The sequence below is a fragment of the Syngnathus acus genome, chromosome 9 (assembly GCF_901709675.1).
Source record: "Syngnathus acus chromosome 9, fSynAcu1.2, whole genome shotgun sequence".
Classification (NCBI taxonomy): Eukaryota; Metazoa; Chordata; class Actinopteri; order Syngnathiformes; family Syngnathidae; genus Syngnathus; species Syngnathus acus.
In genome coordinates this window covers 10,595,584-10,613,434 of record NC_051094.1, presented here as the reverse complement: position 1 = coordinate 10,613,434, position 17,851 = coordinate 10,595,584, and the positions used below count along the sequence as shown (strand labels likewise).

At 41.3% G+C, this 17,851-nt stretch overlaps 2 protein-coding genes across 3 annotated transcripts in view; one reads left to right on the top strand and one right to left on the bottom strand.

The window, feature by feature from the left end:
- Positions 1-325: 325 nt before the first annotated feature.
- LOC119127086 (L-serine dehydratase/L-threonine deaminase-like) lies at positions 326-2,875 on the bottom strand. Its single transcript, XM_037258804.1, has 7 exons — positions 2,723-2,875; positions 2,589-2,628; positions 2,370-2,509; positions 2,206-2,297; positions 984-1,211; positions 779-903; positions 326-692 (listed from the first exon to the last, which is right to left on the bottom strand). The coding sequence occupies exons 1-7, from the start codon at positions 2,873-2,875 to the stop codon at positions 499-501; spliced, it is 972 nt and encodes a 323-aa protein (XP_037114699.1). The 3' UTR covers positions 326-498.
- Positions 2,876-5,791: 2,916 nt separating this feature from the next.
- The window catches only part of LOC119126827 (tetratricopeptide repeat protein 28-like), a 146,744-nt gene continuing 134,684 nt past the window's right edge, over positions 5,792-17,851 (top strand). For both annotated transcript variants that reach the window (XM_037258274.1, XM_037258273.1), the window contains exons 1-2: positions 5,792-6,042; positions 8,480-8,779. In XM_037258274.1, coding sequence (XP_037114169.1) covers positions 6,013-6,042; positions 8,480-8,779 — 330 coding nt within the window. In that variant the 5' untranslated portion in view covers positions 5,792-6,012. The remainder of the gene's footprint in view (positions 6,043-8,479; positions 8,780-17,851) is intronic.

The following is a 17,851-nucleotide window of genomic DNA, read 5'->3' as shown; positions in this document are numbered from 1 at the left end:
GAAATGAACCGCATCCTCAAATCCAACACCAGGTCCTTGAGTGTAAAATTGCGTCGTGTCATGAAACGCCATTGACCCCCAAATACCTTGTCCTGCATGCCATGCATGTATTATGACACCGAGGTATGCATTGGCTGAGGAGTGAGGTCTTGCCATGTAACATTTGTTGTCACGTAGACTATGTGGTACGGCATGCTTGTGGGCCTCCCTCAAGTCATCAAGAAATGGAGGTAGCAATATTCAGAAATATAATTTATTCAATCATTACAGTTGGAGTACAAAAACAAGCACACACCTACTGGGGTTTTTTTCTACAATGGTTACAATTTAAAAACATCCTTTCTGCAAAACAACTTTACATATGTCAGTCCCTGTGCTCCGTATTTCACTGTCTGGAATGATTTGGTCTATGGTGCATTTGAAAACTGGAAGAGAATTTAGGAGCAGCTGATAGATAGCCAGGAAGGAAAAAAACACACCAGAAGAACCAAGGCCATGCTAGAGAATACCAAGTTGTTTTTTCAACCTCTGTAGCTGCTCCATGCTGATGTTGTTGCCTCCGCACACAACAAGGACCACGGGGCCCAACTGCCTCTCCAGCTTGCCCTCATCCTGCAGCCTTTTGATGACATCACTGTACACAGCGGCGAGCGCAGCACCACAGGCGGGCTCCACCAGAATCTTCTCATCATCTGCGCATGGAGGAAACCCCATTAGAGGTCACTCTCACGTCTGTTTTTGTTTTACGACCAATTGAGTGTATGTAGTTGGTACTCGCCTACAAAGCGTTCCACAGCCTTTACGGCCTCCTGGTCTGTGATTATTTCTGAGAACACTTTATGCTCCTGCACCAGTTTAAGCGTCTGTGCAGAGATCCTCGTAAGGCCTAGTGTGGTGGCAACACTGGAAACACAAAGTTGGTTTTAGTTGCAAACATCCACACCCAACTGTATTTTGTTGAAATGGCATCAATAGTTGCGTACCTGGTGATGGCAGGTAAAGTGACAAGCTCCCCTGCCTTCACGGCTGCATTGAGGCTGTGAGCTCCTATGGTCTCCATGGCAACGATGGGCACATCTGCCCAGCCGGCACGCCGCAGGCCCTCCACTACCCCATTCAACAGCCCGCCGCCTCCCACTGACAGCACGATGGCGCCTGGCTTCTCCTTCATGCCTTGTTCCAGTTCTTGCACGAGAGATGTGTTGCCCTCCCTGCAACACAGCCCGACATTGACGTCACTTCTCCCCAGTGAAGGAAGATCAGCATGACATGCGGCATTCGTAAATTTACGAGTTGGCTTGTGTAAAGCGGTCATAGGAGAACATGGTACTTTGGTCATTTACTTTAGTAATTTATGATTGATTATACTTAGTGTGAAATCTGTGCCTGTTTAGCTGCCAATGAAGCTGTCATGCTTGTAGTAAACAAATATGTAATATTTTTGGGAACAATTAAGTGAGACCGGATAATTTGCTTCGGATATACTGGATAAGGCCAAAACACCCAATGTAATATGACCTAAATTAACAGCAGCGGCAATAAGATAAATAATTATGTAAAGTGAGAGCCACATCTGGGACATCGATTATTGACAAGGGCTACCTACCAGTTTGATCGACTCTCCTGAAAAAGATTTGCTCACATTACCTTTGGGAAAGTGCTTTAGAAATTGGATTAATGTAATTGTTAATATTAAATATACTCATTTATGCTAAGACATGATCATGTGACTCGTCACGACATTTAGGATTGGATACATTTCAAATGAAATACTTCATTTCCAAGAAATGATCACTTCTACAGTATTCCTCGAAAATGACAATGTCCCATCACTGGTGAGTTATTTATAACAGGCTCTTATGTGGTCCTTGGGGCTACGTGGTGATGTAAAATTATAAATCTTTACTTGCATTTTTGAACAGAAAAAAGTTCTAGAAGTTGAATATTATATTGAGTCATTTCTGACTTTTTATAGAAGCCCAGTGAATTGACTAAAAAATAAATTCAGTTTGAAAATGTTGCAGACTCACCAAAAGTTAAAGAAGCTTTTGAAATATTTCTGAAATATACGTATATGTTTTTTTATATCCGGTCCTTATAAACCATATATGCATGATGCAATGCTTCCCCATGTGTCTTAGAACTATTTCCTTTTGGTGTACTTTAAGTTATGGATTATTCAGTTTATTTCTCACACAGACTCACCAGATGAGGGGGTCATCAAAGGGAGAGATGAAGATCCAGCCTGGGTTGTTAGCCACAAGTTGCTCTCCATACTCGATGCTTTCATTAAGAGCCTGAAGAAGACACAAGTGTGATTCTTCTTCATGGTTCTCATTTCACATCAGGTCAAGAAAGGATTTTTGGACCTTGCCATGGATGACCACTGTAGCTCCCTCGTCCCGAAGACAATCCACTGTTGGTTTTGGTGTGACACTGGGCACCACGATGGTTGCAGGTACTCCCAACTTGCGGGCTGAATAGGCCGCAGCCATGCCTGCGTTTCCTCCTGTTGGAATAATTGGGACGTGAAACATTGAAAGAAAGTTCCAAAGGAAGATGAACACTCACAGTGGAGCAGCACTCACCTGAACAGCAGACAAACCTTTCGCATCCTCGCTCAGCCCACTGCAAAACGAATCCATCGGTAAGTATTTTCATCTTAATTTGAGTTTGTGCATCAGTCACTAAGAAAAAAAAAAAACCTATCAGCATGACTTACAGTTTTGCATAGGTGTCCGATGCCCCTGATCTTAAAGGAGCCTGTAGGCGGGGACGAGTCCAATTTAATGTAAACTGGGGTTTGTGCCACTTTTGTCAAGGCGAGGCTTTCCCTAACCGGGGTGACCACATGAAGTGGCTGTTGGGTCTTCATGTCTCTGGGAAGCACATCAGTCTGTCTTATATTATACATTTCAGTGTTTACAATGTATGATGATACATGACTCCTGGAAGAAAAAAAACAAATAAACAAACATAAGTTCTTCAACTTACCACAAACAGATTGATGTTAACAGTTGATATTGATGGTCTTGTCTGGTGCTGTATGGGGGCCGGCCATAGCCCATATATACCTGCCTGTGCTGTGGGCTCGGCAAAGGAGACCCACTTGTGGACCAATCAGCTTGGCATTCTTCTACCAGCCACACCCCTCAGTACCCGCTATACAGCCAGGCAAACTGACAATAAGTTTCCTCTGATTTCCTCCAGATTTCTAAACACACATACGCAGGATGACTGAGTGTCTTCTGGAAGTTCTTTTAAACCCATTAAGGCGAGTAATGGATTATTTCCTCCTATTTCAAAGTTTGTTTAAAACCCACATTCATCAACACAGCGTTCTTTGCTAGCAGTCTATTTCTCAAAAATGGAACCTACAAAATGAAACATTTTTGCATTTTGGTAGTTATGACTTTGTGAAATGCAAAGCATATAGATGATGATGATTTTTTTTTGCATATTCATCCCAAATTTAAATGCATTGTCTTGTTGTCTTTTTACCCTAACCAGAAATGTATCCAGAGCTTATCCCCAAACATATACAACAAAACAACACCTATAACTCAATTTTCCATAATTGTGAACAAAGATGCAATTTGGAGCAAAATGGCGGCAAACCAAAACAACTCTTCCATGATATATTTGAGTTATGTCGTTAATAGGGCACAAAGCAAAGTGTATTGGCAATAATGTTACATAAACGTCGGCCTGCACAGCGCCCTTTACGATGACAGTTTTACACTCTGCCTGCCTGTTGAGGGGCTCCCCTCTAAAGGAGTTGCCCACAGTCACCGCGCACCGTCATTACCAAAAGAGTCGACACTATTTTAGCTCTGATTCTTGACTACCAAAAGGAGCACGGGAGTGTCAAAGAGCAGCCCCAAACCTGAACGATCCGGTGGGCTTGTGGCTCTCCACCACCACCGCATCTATTTAAAGACCACCAGGAATACTAACGTGACCAAGCATCTCGTCCACTGTGCTTTATAGCCTTTTAGATGTATTATATATTGTTCACATAGGCCTACTGTAGTTATTTGACCCCTTGCTGAATTTATAAATTTGCTCACTCAAAAAGAAATTACCAGCCTCCAATTTTGTGTAGTTTATGGTAATAGACGGAATATCAATCGAGCAACTTTTCCAACTGCTCTAGTGACTTGAGAGTTATTAGCAGATGATGTTCGAGATGTTTACTGTAAAAGAGACAACACGAGAAATCTTCATTTTTGTTCATTTTGTTCCATTATGAAAATGACTAAAACATACTGAGGGACGGCCTTGTCAGTCTCCATGCTTCAACCTAACAGAAAACCTGGAGAGACCTAAACTTTCTTAGCTGCCTCTTGAAAATTCAGATGAGTGGGGGAAAATCATTCATGAGCTGTGTGCATACCAGGTGACCGAGTCCATGAGGTTGCCAACAAGGCTTTCTCAACAAAGTAACTTGGTAACATACTTAGGAAGGGGACACGCATGCTCCAGCGCCCTGCCCATTAAAAAAAAATCACTCTTGCGTAATCAAAACACCCACCGCGACTTTTCATCCTGATAAGACCCCATGGTCAGTTTTGCAGCGCCTCCAGCTGGTTAACTGCTGCTACAGCATATAGAAGAGCTCATATATGCCCAATTTGTTAAACCACTGACTACGAAATCACTTGAATTTAAAAATCATATGAGGATTTTTTTTTCTAATGCAGAACAGTATTTCACTATGTTATGGCAAACTTTTCTTTTAGCTCTGTCTGTTTTTGATCGCTGCGTCCTTCAGAGATTTCATTTAAAGGCGGCCCTAATTAGGCGCATTTAAATGCAGCCCACAATCATGGCCTTCTTTTCCCCAACGAATAGGAGTATAGAAAAATGCTGATTTCATCGAGGGCCAGTTGGCTGGATTTCATCCCATACGATGCTTTGCCAGCCCTATTGTTGCAACTGTGAATGCTGACTAAAGCAGCAGGGTAAATTCAGACAATAACTGCTGATAAGACTTCCCAGGCGGCTCCGTGGAGAACTGGTTAGCACGTCCGCCTCACAGATCGAAGGGTGCGGATTCGCTTCCACCTCGATACACTATGTGAGGTTTGTGGCTGTGTGGTTTTTCTCCGGAACCCGCGACCCCCGTGGGGATAAGCTGTACAGAAAAAGAGTGGATGGATGCCCAGGTTGTCACCCCCCCTCCCCTCTCTCTCTTGCTGCACATCACTGGCACTGCATCATGCAAATGGTTGTCACACTAAATATTTTCTGAAATCCCCCAGCTTCATCAGTACAGGAAAATACACATTTTAGAGTGCATTTATTTCATGCAGGCGAGGGCACACTTGGACAATAGTTATGCTGTCTAATCACAATCTCCACACGGTATTTTGTTAAAATGTCGTTCAGGCAGAGAAAGTGACGAGAAGTCAGAAGGTTGCTCCTGATTTTTTTCCAAACATCTTTTTAATAAGTTGCACTGAACACGCGGCAATTGTGCAAAGTGATGGGAAAAAACAAACAAAAAACCTCCAAACAAAAAATATGCAAGCAAAAAAATAAATAAATAGTAGTCAGGTGCTGGGGTAGGTAATGATTCCCACTTGTCCCTGCAGCACGCATGCAGTCACATCTCCCTCGATCGGTTCATAAAATGAATTAAAAAATCAGTCGCCTTGGACCCGGCGTCAAAAGCTTTTCAAAACACCTACTAAAGCGGTGGAAATAAGCTCTTAATGTCGTGACCGACGCTGCCACCTCACAGCGTTCAGAAGTCGTCCTCTATGGCAACAGCAGGAAAAGAAAAAAAGGAAAACGTTTGACAACATGGCGCACTTTCCCTGAGAAAACTTTTTGCTGCAAGCCACTCATACATCTATTTTGGTGGACTTTCCCTGCATTGTGCCGACTCTCATCTGCGAATTGGACTTCATTGCTTTTCAGGACTCCTTATTGCACGAAAAGTCGATTTTTGACATAAAAGCCGAGAAGGAGTTTGATATGGGATGAGAGCACAGAAACGAAGCCAGGATGGAGAAACAAGCGACTTTGAAAGAAAAGGTAAAATAGATGAAACCAACTCGAATGGACGCACACAAAGAGGCTATGGGTTCACATCATTCTCCGTGCAATACTTTTATCTCGCGCCAGCACCGGAAATGACCATTGTGCACAAACCCACGTCAAAGCCTATTTATTGATTTTCCAGTCGCGCATACTGCAATGATCGTGCACGGCGTGTGCGTGCGTGCGTGCATGTGTTTGTGTGTGTGGTCCCGCTATCAACTGCAAGTTTAGACGCCACGAGGAACAGAACAAATTTGATCTAAACAACAGATGTTTTGCTTGAAAACAAAAGTGTAGCAGTAGTTTCGAGTTTGTGCTATTTAAACCTTGCCATATTGTAATCCAACACAACGTACACACGCTTGTGGATTGTGAAGGAAAAACACCGACTAATATGATTGCGCCCCTCGAGCATTCTTATTAAGAAATCTGTGCGAGAGCATACCGCAAACATTACAAGCTCATCAACACTTTGATTGATGATTTGCGTCCTTTTCCTAAATCAGTAAACAATGGAGGTGCCTATTTATTTAGGAGCAAGCCTATAAATGTCAAATGTATGCTGCCGTGTGTGTTATTGTTTATATCACTCGTAGATAAGATGTCACTCCTGCTGTAGGATTGTAAAATGAAACTAAAAACCAACCTTTTTTCTTTATTTTTACCATCCAGTTGGAGCTTTCATTGTGTTTTCAGGTGTGGTTTTATCATATATCAATTGGTAAGGAAAAACCTTCATGGGAAAGCTTTTTTTTTTTGGAATCATCAATAAAAGAATGTCCAAAAATCATAGGAAAAGTACCACTATATTATCGCTTTACATTTCCTCACCACCCAAAGCCTGTGTGCCTGCTTGTGTTCTTCCATTCTCTCGGCCTCTGGAAGTAATTACCAAGCCTGCCCATATCCCAGAATTCAGTTTGAGGAGGAGGTGTGGTGAGAAGGAGGTGGAAGCGAGGCCGGCCCGAAAACATGCAACTGGAGATGACTTTCAAGTCAGTAATACATAGTGAGCCATCTTTGCTAAATGGATAAATGGCTACCTTTTAGACCCATGTCGCATTTGTTGACCAGCTGGGTTACTATGGCGACATAAGAAGAGAAGAACGATCTTATATTTTTTGTCTGACTGTCTAAGGTGGAAGCCAACTGCCTAATACATTGGATAAATACTGGACAGAAATACAATTGTTTGAGTTGTGTGATGTTTCATCAGTAGAATTTGTTTAACTTAATTGTAATGTTACATGGAAATCCCTTTTCTTAAATACTCTACAAAAACATTTATACTGTTTTTAATTGGAGACCAAGAAAAATCCTACATGATTAAATAAGTATGGGATTGCCAATAGACCTCTTGTGCTGTGTCTCACTGAACTCATTTGTCACTTTGTCATATTCGTTTGAACCGAGTTAATGTTGCAGTCGTTTAACCTTCATACATTCACATTAGGCCCAGCCATTTGGCTCATGTCTGTTGTTTTTATAGCTTTTTTTGCACACTGACATTGAGTATGAAGTGAAAGAGCAGCCAGTAAATCGTTGTTAGCAGTTGCATTCACAAGCTAATGAGACCCAATATAAATGCTTTATTAAAAATGCCGCTTTTCCAAAGATGCTCATTTTTCACGGCAAACAGTTATCAATTTAACAATATGCTTGTGAATGTGGATGCACAGTAGTTTGTAGTGGTGAGGATGTGCACTGCATTATAATGATACGTATGTGTTTTTGTTTTTGGTCATCCTATGGAGACAAAACATCAAATTAGGTTACTCTGCGTTTCTTCCTTGCTACAAAATACAACCACAATAAAAGCTCCAACATCCTTCCACCTTCCCCAAAACACGCATGTTAGGTTAACTGAAGACTCTAAAGCTATCTACAAAGATGTGAATATGAGTGTGAATGGTTTGTTTGTATGTGCCCTGCAATTGGTTGGCTGGGGTCGGCTTCAAAGTCACCTTTGACCCTTAATGAGGATAAGCGTTACAGAAAATGGATGGCTGGAGGGAGACATGATGGAATCATTCCCCTCTGCGCTACAATGAAAATGTTATGGTCCCATCATATGTGGTCTGCTGTCATGCAGACAAATCACAAATCAAAACCAATTTTTCTTAATCCATCATTCTTTTTCGCAGTTCAACCTTAGTGTATGATGCTTATGTTATGTTGCCATACTTCATCATTGCGTGAGATATGATTTTTGGAGGTTTTGGGCTTTTCCTTGTTTTTCTAAATTCAAAGCGCTTTAACACATCCATCTATCCATCCATTTTCTCTACTACTTAGACCTATGAGGCGGCTGTGCTAATCACTGCACTACCACACAGGCATAGAGAATCTGTCAATTGCCTCTGAGCCCGAGCAGGTAACCTTTGACCCTGACGAAAGACCAGATTTTCATCTAGTCATTCTATTTCCCAAGGTTTCAACCTCCGGCTGTCGGCCGATGGGCAGATCCGCTCGCCGCGCCTCAGGAGACAACGGGACCAGGTGCGCTCTCAGCAAAGCCGATTTCATGGAGAAAGTGCAACGCAGCAATGAGGCGTGCCAACGAGGGGACTTTCAAGCGGCCCTCGAGTTGTACGGCGAAGTTTTGCAAGCCGACCCACAGAATTGCATCCTGTACAGTAACCGGTCCGCCGCGCTTGTCAAGCTGGGCCAACACCAGGAGGCTCTGGACGATGCAGAAAAAGCTTGCCAGCTCAACCCTAAATGGCCTAAGGTAAGAGGAGTTGAATATTGACGCGATCCACTAGTTTATTCATATTTTATGTAGAAAAGTTGTATTTGTGGCCACAGTTTGAGAGGCCATAAAATAAGGATTGTAAATTTTAATCTAATCTCGTCCAGTGATTTACCAACTATCTTTTCTTGTGGGTGATTGACATAGTGTGAATTCTAAACATTGCTTTAATCTACTCAAAAAGTGCCATGGGTATACATTTACAGTACGGCATATTTTGTGTACATTTATTACGTTATGCAACATTACACTATCACACAATTTATTATGTTCAAAAGCATCATCATCAAATAAGAATACGACAATGATTATTATTATCAATGAAGAATATGACTTTGAAATAATGCAAAAATGGCATCACGCATAGAATAAAGCAAATGGACGGACATTTTGATTTATTGAAGTGTCTTAATAGTCTTTTTTTAGTGTCATTGCTTGTCATTGAACACAAATGTCTGAAATGTCATATTCCTGTCAGTATAGTTGTTTGTCACAAGTTCATGGATAAAAACAAAACAAACAGCACCACACTGGCATTCCTCCTGATGTTGTCCACAGAATTACCACAGCTATCCGACATTTTGGCTTCCTTCCTGTGGCCGAGCCCACACAGTGAGAGAAGTATTGTAGTGAAAAACACACACCATCGCATCATTCATTTGTAACCATAAAAAAGTTATTTGTAACAAGAGAAACCTCCAAAAGCATCAAATAATCAAAATCAGCTCAAGCGTAACGTCTTGCGAATTCATTGAAAGATTAAAGACCATCCAACTAAATTCAACATCTTCACTGGTCAGTGACAGTAGCCTACAAACTTTTTGGAGTTCCTCTCTCTGCACTTGTCCGAACCATGTGCACTACTAACCTGTGATAGATTTCACATCAGTCGCAGCCCAATTTCTCACAGCGAGAGCGATTTCATCGATTACATGATTTAGCGTGGAGAGATGCTTTTGTCTTTCCACAGAGAGATTGATGATAACGTGCTAGAGTGATATTGACGCTAATTTGTCACCACGGTGATGCATCACATCTTTGGTCTGAGGTCACGTATCTTCAAATGCTCAGGTAGGTTTTCTTCTCATGGTACCCCAGCAAGACTGTCACTTTGTATTTGACCCAATGGTTTTGAGCGAGGGGGCTTGCATCATCATTCACTGACATGTGAATCCCGTGTACTATCTTCCCTGTTGTCAATTTGCTTGAAGGACGCTTTATTCACTTGGGTGATATTTCACTACCTATTCAATCCTGTCACGCTGGAGTCAAATTGAATATCGTTTCTACAGCCCTGCTCGTTGCTTTTCTTTTGTATGCCGTCCAAGTACAAAGCAGTCTTTGTGGTGGGACTGGGGGAGGGTTTGCCTTAATCTAGACTCTGTTCTCCTCCCTTCTTGGGTTTGCTTGACTCTCTTGGTCAAGTTTGATGCTGCAGCTTTACTGTCAATGCTTGGCCTCGCCATTATGTTTTCATTCTGTGCATAAGGCTAACAGATTTATTTGTGAGACTTCAAAATGAGGTTTGTTTATTTTCTTTGAAACACCACTAGGGGGCAGTGTTGCCAAATAGAAAGTTAATTGTGCAACGTTTTGACGTGTGCGGTATTAATAGGCATGCAAAGCAATTTGAGTTGAGAACTTCCTTTTTTTTTTTAAGCAAAAGAAAATCACATGCAGTTTTCAACATGGGGCCATAAATAAATAACAAACTCTCTGTCTTTCCTGTTTTTTTTCAGTACATTTGGGCCACATTTTCTTGAATGTAAAATCCATCCATTATTTTAGCAATGTTATTTCAGTCAGTGCAGTGCAGTATCATCTGAAAGAATTGCATTTACTCCTGTGGACGTGGAGAACTGCCTCATAGTGTTGGTTTGATGGTCGTCCATCCCCAATTTGGAGCAATAGCGTTCATCTGATTTTGTGACTTGTTGGATGTAGAAACAGGGATTAAAGTGTGGTGACGTTCAGATCTTGTGTGAGTACATAATATCATCAATCATACCTTCCTATGACTGGCCTTCTGGATTGGCCTGTCAAGTGTTGACAGGCATGGTTTTGCTGCCCCAGGCACCAGTGAGCAGCCCACCCTCCCGAAGAAGGTTGAGAGGCGTGAAGGAACCCCCCCCCCCCCCCCCCCCCACGCACACACACACACTTCGAATGTGTCAGCTCTCACGGTTGCGAGTGCCAACAAACACATTCTGAAAGAAGAAAGAGAATGTGCCATTTAATGGCCCAAGACAGCTTTAGGCCTTTTGTACCTCACCCTGGTTCTGAATATAAAATGCTTAAATGAGAGCAAAACGGTGTGTCATTTCACAGAAGAGGGGCATGTCTGTTTGCATTTTGTCTTACTGATTCTCATGTGGGAGGAGAAAATTCATTTATGTCTGTTTCTTTTTTCATGTTCAATTTATTACCTCTAAATAGATTAGGATTCCATGACTGCCCAAAAGCTTGTGAGGCGCGGCTTGCGGTTTTGGCTAAGGAAATACACACATAACATTCTTCAAAATGTTTCTTTGGCCCTTATCAATACGATCCCCAATTGCTACTGATTGAATTTGAAATGGTTTCGTCTTGGTGGAATACTGTGTTTTACAATACTGACTTCCAGACTAGTTTGAAGATGTAAGTAAACTTTAGCCAGCAGATCTTTATGACAGATGCATGTACTCTTTTGTTGTGCGTTTTACTCAAGGGGTGTTTTGGAATTCTTTGTTGGCACATCACACCTTAAGCATTTTTTTTTTCAGGCGAGTGACTGGGAGGACAATAACTTTCTTGCGATTGATGCCTTACCTGTTTGGCTCCTCCATCAGGTCCCATCTTCCTCCTCAGCACTGCTGTTTCAGTGGCATGTTAAATAAACAAAACCCTCTGCTATCACTCCTGTGCTCCAGCCTGAGAGCTGACAGGAGAGTTCCCTGAGAGCCAGAAAGACAAGTGGCACTGCAGCACTGAGAGGCTAGCATTTGCATATCTTCCGATTATAGCCTGTGATGGTGCCTATCCAGGGTATTCTATCTTCTTGTTTGAAGCACAGACTTACAGAGATAGTTAAAGTCTTGCACATTTTCCAGATTATGCCATTTATTGTATATATAGCTTTTTTGGCCAAGCAAAAAAAAAACAAAAGCCCATTTTGGAGCAGAGGTCTTGGTCATGGTGCGTGGATGCAGCGAGGGGATGTAATTACAGCTGCAGCATATCCAGCAATTGTGTGAGGATGCTGAAATGCTGATGAGACTTTTAAAGCTTTTTTTCCCCACACATGCTTGGTGATGACTCTGGCTTTTGCTGTTAATGTACAGTGGAGAAAGAAAAGAGCCTCATTTTTTGACTTTTCATTGCATTAGAGCATTATTCAACAGCAGAACAGCATACTCCGAGCAATTGGTACAACCATTTAGATTCCTGTATCATAGTGGAGCAAAACCGTGCTGTTGGCCATTACACCTAGAAAACGATTGTGTCTTGATGAAATTTCCATAACATTTCCCTCGCAAGAAAGGTGACTCATTTCTCTCTGTTCATAGTGTTTCTTAGGGCAACAATTACTTCTAAGACTGGATTTATGTGCTCAAGATGAGCTAATCTGATTGGTGGGCCTAAATGCCTCGTTTTAAAATGGAAATAGGTGTTCACCTTTAGTTTATTTGGAAGGACGATTTTAAAAAAAAATACCTTTTGTTGTTCCAAGCATGTCCCGACTGACGTGTATGAGAGGCACAAACAACACGCCTGCAAATAGAGTGGAGCTTGTTTACAAAAGCACTCCGTGTTGGCGTGTACCCACTAGTGAGTTGGTCTCTATATTTAGGGATTTTGCTGTTGTCTCTAACTGCTATTGAACACCCCTCAATCCCCTCCCCCAGATAAGAAATAGATAGATAGAAGAAATAGATCATATGAGCAGAACCAATTTCACATTCACATTTCTAGAAGAGTAACTCAGGCAATAATGCTCAACTTTACCAACATTGTGCTAAAAACAATGATTTATTGACCTGTTGGAAACTTTTGACTTGAGGTATCTGCATCCATGATGTTTTGTGCCTGTCACCTTTGCTCACCTGTATCGATGATGATTGAATCTTTTGGTTTAATTCTTGGGTTTTGCAAATATATCAGTTCAAATATAATTGTTCAACTGATGCTTAAAGTGCATTTTAGCTATTAGATCGAAAAGATCTACGTTTTTTCCTCTAAACTGGTACGTTACACAAAAATGTTTTCTAATGGATTACTTTGCATTCAAAACTGGACTATAAACTTTTCCTAATTAAGACAATATACATCCTCTGCCATTGGTTCATGACAAGTTCTTGACTCGAGTTTCCCCTCTTCTGCTGCAATGCTGTTTTCCACTGTAGCACGCCACGGAGAGATTCGAGTCATGAACCACTAATAAGAGGGTTCCATTTTGCTTCCACCCAGCCGAGGCTTGAACTAATGAACAAATTAAACGAATGGCATTTAATTACAGGCCAGAGTGAGCTGGACGGACAGAAGGTTGGCGCTAGCGGGTACAAGCCTGAAATTATTTGTCTGGAAAATCGTGAAATGAGCGGGAGTCGTTAAACTTCGTCTCTTTACTTTTGGAAGGCCTTGTGGCCGGGTAGCATTCATCATGTACAGTTGGAGGGAAAGTGACCACATGCCAGTCTGTTGTTTTGATTTGAACACACTTCCCTGGCACAGCTGTTTCGGTTAAAACACACATGAGAAGAAACAAACCCGGGACTTGTCATATTTAGTAAAGGCGGCCCTTATTTTACATTTCGTGGGACCTTTAGAAGTTATGCAGACTCTGGTGTCCGTAATGCATACAGACAATACAATACAACTGTGGCATTTACATGAATTGGATAGATGCAATTTGCACTACATTTCAATCTATTATCACACATACCACACTTTCCTTATCTAGTTGACATTTTCCCAAATTGCCTTTGCTTTGTGTCTGATCAATTGTCACTGTGTAATGTTCTATAGTTCAGGCACAACATGTACAAGGTGTCTGAAATATTGAATTTAACAGAAGAATTAGATTCCATTATGCAGTTTCTTTTCTTTGTTTCCTTCGCTTTAGTTGAGTGAGTCCTACTCGTCCACATTCCGCTTATAACGAGGTTTCTCTGTGTTGGTAGCCAAGTGGTTTTCCTTTCTACCACCCAGGCGCTCCACCAAATTGTAGACTCTCATGAAATGGAATTCCTTCACATGAAAGACCAGGAAAACTCCCACCAAAAATGAAAATAGACCATTTTTTCCCCTCTTTTGTATTGTAACATGAAACCATTGCAATATCCGACGGTTCTTCGATGAAACAGTGTTCACAAAGTCTTGCCCAATGAGCAGCATCACTTCATGCAACTGTGCATGTGCTAACTAACCTTTCACCCCAAAGCTATGCACTGTCCTGCAGATATGCATGACTCAGAACTAGGGAGGCGTCATGTAGGGGGTGATGTCACACAAATGTTAAGCAGTCAAGCCCATCAACACCTACTGGCCAGCCAGCACATGCATCATTGCAAAGCACCTTCTCCTAAAATATAATGGATCTAAATTAGGTGAACACTCACAGACACACAGGCTCTTTATGGATAGGTTGTTTTAGGAGGCATTGATGTATGAAAATGTCGGGGTGGTGCCTAGGAAAGACAATTGATAAATCCAGTATATTTATAGAGCACATTTAGAAACAGCACAGCCGTTAGTGGGAAAAGACGGAACAAAGGAAGATTTAAAAACAACAAGGTTGACCTTAGAGCACTGACAATAAAAACGTAATATGAACCCAATAAAACACTGAACACCAGAAGACGGTTTAAACAAAAATAGTGTAGTAAAAAATGAGAAACCTTTCGCAAATGGATGACAACTCGATTAAAACTATCCCTATTCACTTAGCTGCAAAAATGCTTTGACACAATTCCTATCATGCCCCTTTCAAGTGGGTATATGGCTCATAAAACGTTTTGTGAACTGCCTCTTCAATTTAGCATCAGCATCTTTTTTCTAAAATATTCATTTTTGATGATATTATTTTTAGGGTATGCCAATCTGCAGGAAAATATAATTACAACAATTAAAGGCAGAAGTCTCTTCATCCCAAAAGAAATAGCATGAAAAAGTTTTTGTAATCACCTCACACAAAAAGCTCTCAATCATGTGAAAGAATGTCTGCAACCTTGGAATGCTCAGTGGATACGTCAAATGAGTATCAGCTTAATAGCTTTTTGCTTGCTAGTTCATGGCAAAGAATGTCAAAGGGCTCAGCGAATCTGATCTCATTGCAATGCTCGTAGCGTAACGCCTTGCTCCTGATAGTGGAATCAGCCTTTCTAAAGCCTGAGGAAATGAGCTAAACAATTGCACTCTGCTCTTAGCATCCAAGCCCTGAAGTTGTCCAGATGCTCTTTCGTTTTCTTACAATGCTTCATTTGGCTGCCTCCTATTGTGCCGACCCCACCCACTTGGGAGCTTGGCAATACTCAGGCTCAAGACCTGGATGCTTTTAGAATTAGCACACGTGGCTCCGATCCAGCGAAGAAGAACTCCCATTGGGGAAATGATGTAGAGTGAAGAGCAGCCTGCAAGGCACCCATTAGAATACGGATAACGGCAAATACGGGATTTTGGAACTGCTTCCCAATTCTGTTGTGGGCACCCTTGAACTTTTGATGACTCGCAGAGTCACACATGCTCTTGTTTGTCTGAGTGGGTGCCAGGAGAGAACACTCACTACGTTGGACCACAGATGTATCATTACATCTTTCTTTAGGGAGCTCTCGGACTGGGCTGTGGTGTGTTTCAAACAGCACCTATCCATGATGTAACCTTCTTCCCTCAAATGAGTCATATGCCCTGGTTTCTCACAAAGTAAAATGATGGGTGGGTTCACTGGTGGCTGATTGGGGTCACAGGAAAGAGCCTGAGATTGAAACTCCCTTGCAACATCTTCTGTTCGCATTCATTTGTTTTTTGACACACATGTGCTATTTCGGTGGCTGGAACAATGATAGAGCGGAGGGAATGAGAAGTTCTCATAAAAAATATTACGTCATGTCACCCGTGCGACATAACCTACTTCTTATCGCTTGCTATTGTTCATGTTCATTTTATTACCTGATAGCCGTGGTACAAAAACACCTTTACTTCCATTACAGGCGCGCTATATTACATGTTAGCCGTTGAAATTAATAACATTGGTGCGCCTCGTCAAGAAATGAAAAAAGCTCCACGGCAAATGGCAAAACGCACCCATGTAAAATGCCAGTGCACATTAGTAGAGCACATTTATTTACTATGCCGCTAAAATCCATCATTGTTTCAGTCAGAGGCAATCAATTGATACATGAAGAAAAATGTGTCTTATTTGTCAGTGGTACTCATGTGGAACCAGAATGAGAACAAGGAGTGCAACCAGGCTTTGGTTTAAGTATGACCTGATTTTATCTCTTAAGTGTGTGCTGCTTGGCCACAATGTTTGTGTAATTACTGAATTAACAAGCGTGTCGTATATGATTAATGATAAATGATTTCCTAATAAATAATGGATGTTTGGGAGGCAAAGTGGAACAAAGATGCAATGTGTACAATATATTAACTTGTTTCTGTGATAGCTACAAATTTTGGCTCGAGATGGAAAGCAGGATAGTTTAATATTCAATTTGCGCTCAGTGAGTGATGGAACTTATGTCAAAACAGTTTTATTTCCAGGTTAAATTATTCTAAATAACTCTTGGACTGCCCTTCCTGTCCGGGCATCTACAGTATAAATATTTTATTCTAATTTATTTCTCAGTTCTTTCATTGAGGGTGGCAGAGAAATTCCCAAGGTATACGTCACAAGAGTAGATATGCTTATTATTTCAATTCCATTTTGACTTGTTTTATGAGTGCAGACATCATGCAGTAGTTGATCATTATCAATTGCTAAGTCACCTTGTGTACTGGCAGTCACTTCTTCTGTTCACTTGGCTTGTTGAAAACAATTTGTATGTTAATTGTTCAGTTCTAAATATTTATTTGTGAAGGAGATTGCTGAAGCTCAGTTAAATAGAAAACAAACTACAAGGAAGTGAATAGCTGAGGTGGAAATGACAAAATTCATTTTGCTGCTTTCAGTTCAATTTACAGGCTGTCTGCTGCTCGTTATGACTTGTAAGTAGAAATGAAATGGTGCTATCTTTTTCGTTTTATTAGTCACACGTTTCCTCTTTTTTAATTAGCTGCTCTGAAAAGTGTACAGCATATCCATTATGAGCTGAAAACTGAGGCAAATAAAAACGTACTGCTCTTTAATATCTTCTATGCTGGTGCAAGACTTGTTGTCAATATCCAAATTGTATCCAAGGGACAAGGTCAAGCAGGGAGCTGATTGGTTGAAGGATGAGGAAGAGGGCTGGAATGACAAAATGCACTGTTGAATAGAGCACATATGTGCACTTGTGCAAGCAAGCAATGAGCTGATTGGCCAAGACACGAAGAGGCTGGCAGTTGTGGAGCGGCATTAAACTAATAAACACAATCACTGAATTCCATACACAGAGGCAAGAATTTCACATAACACTAGAACGACACGACCAATTTCAATGAAATATGGAGGTTTAGCGTGCATGCTGAGCAAATAGTTTGAGTTTGAGTCACAATGGAATTGTTCACCTTGACACTGAAGAAAAAATTGTAGTCGTCATCTTGTGTTGACCTTTGTGTACGACACATTCTGACTTGTGTTATTTACAGTATTTTGACCTCTGCTATGTTCAGATGATTTGAAGGTTGCCTCCACTCGGGGTGACACGAATAAAGTTGATGAAACCGGAAAATTGGGAACAAAGTACAGTCAGCAAATCAGCCAAGCTCACCTACCGACTGTACAACCTACCAACTCTGCAATGGAAAAAACGTAACACCTCGTGTTCTTACCAGAAAACAACATTTTGAGGTGCCTAATATTTTCTTGAAGCTCAAACAGTATGGCTGCTGCTTTCATGTTGTAATATTACAAAGACAGGAAGCTGCTTGCTACAT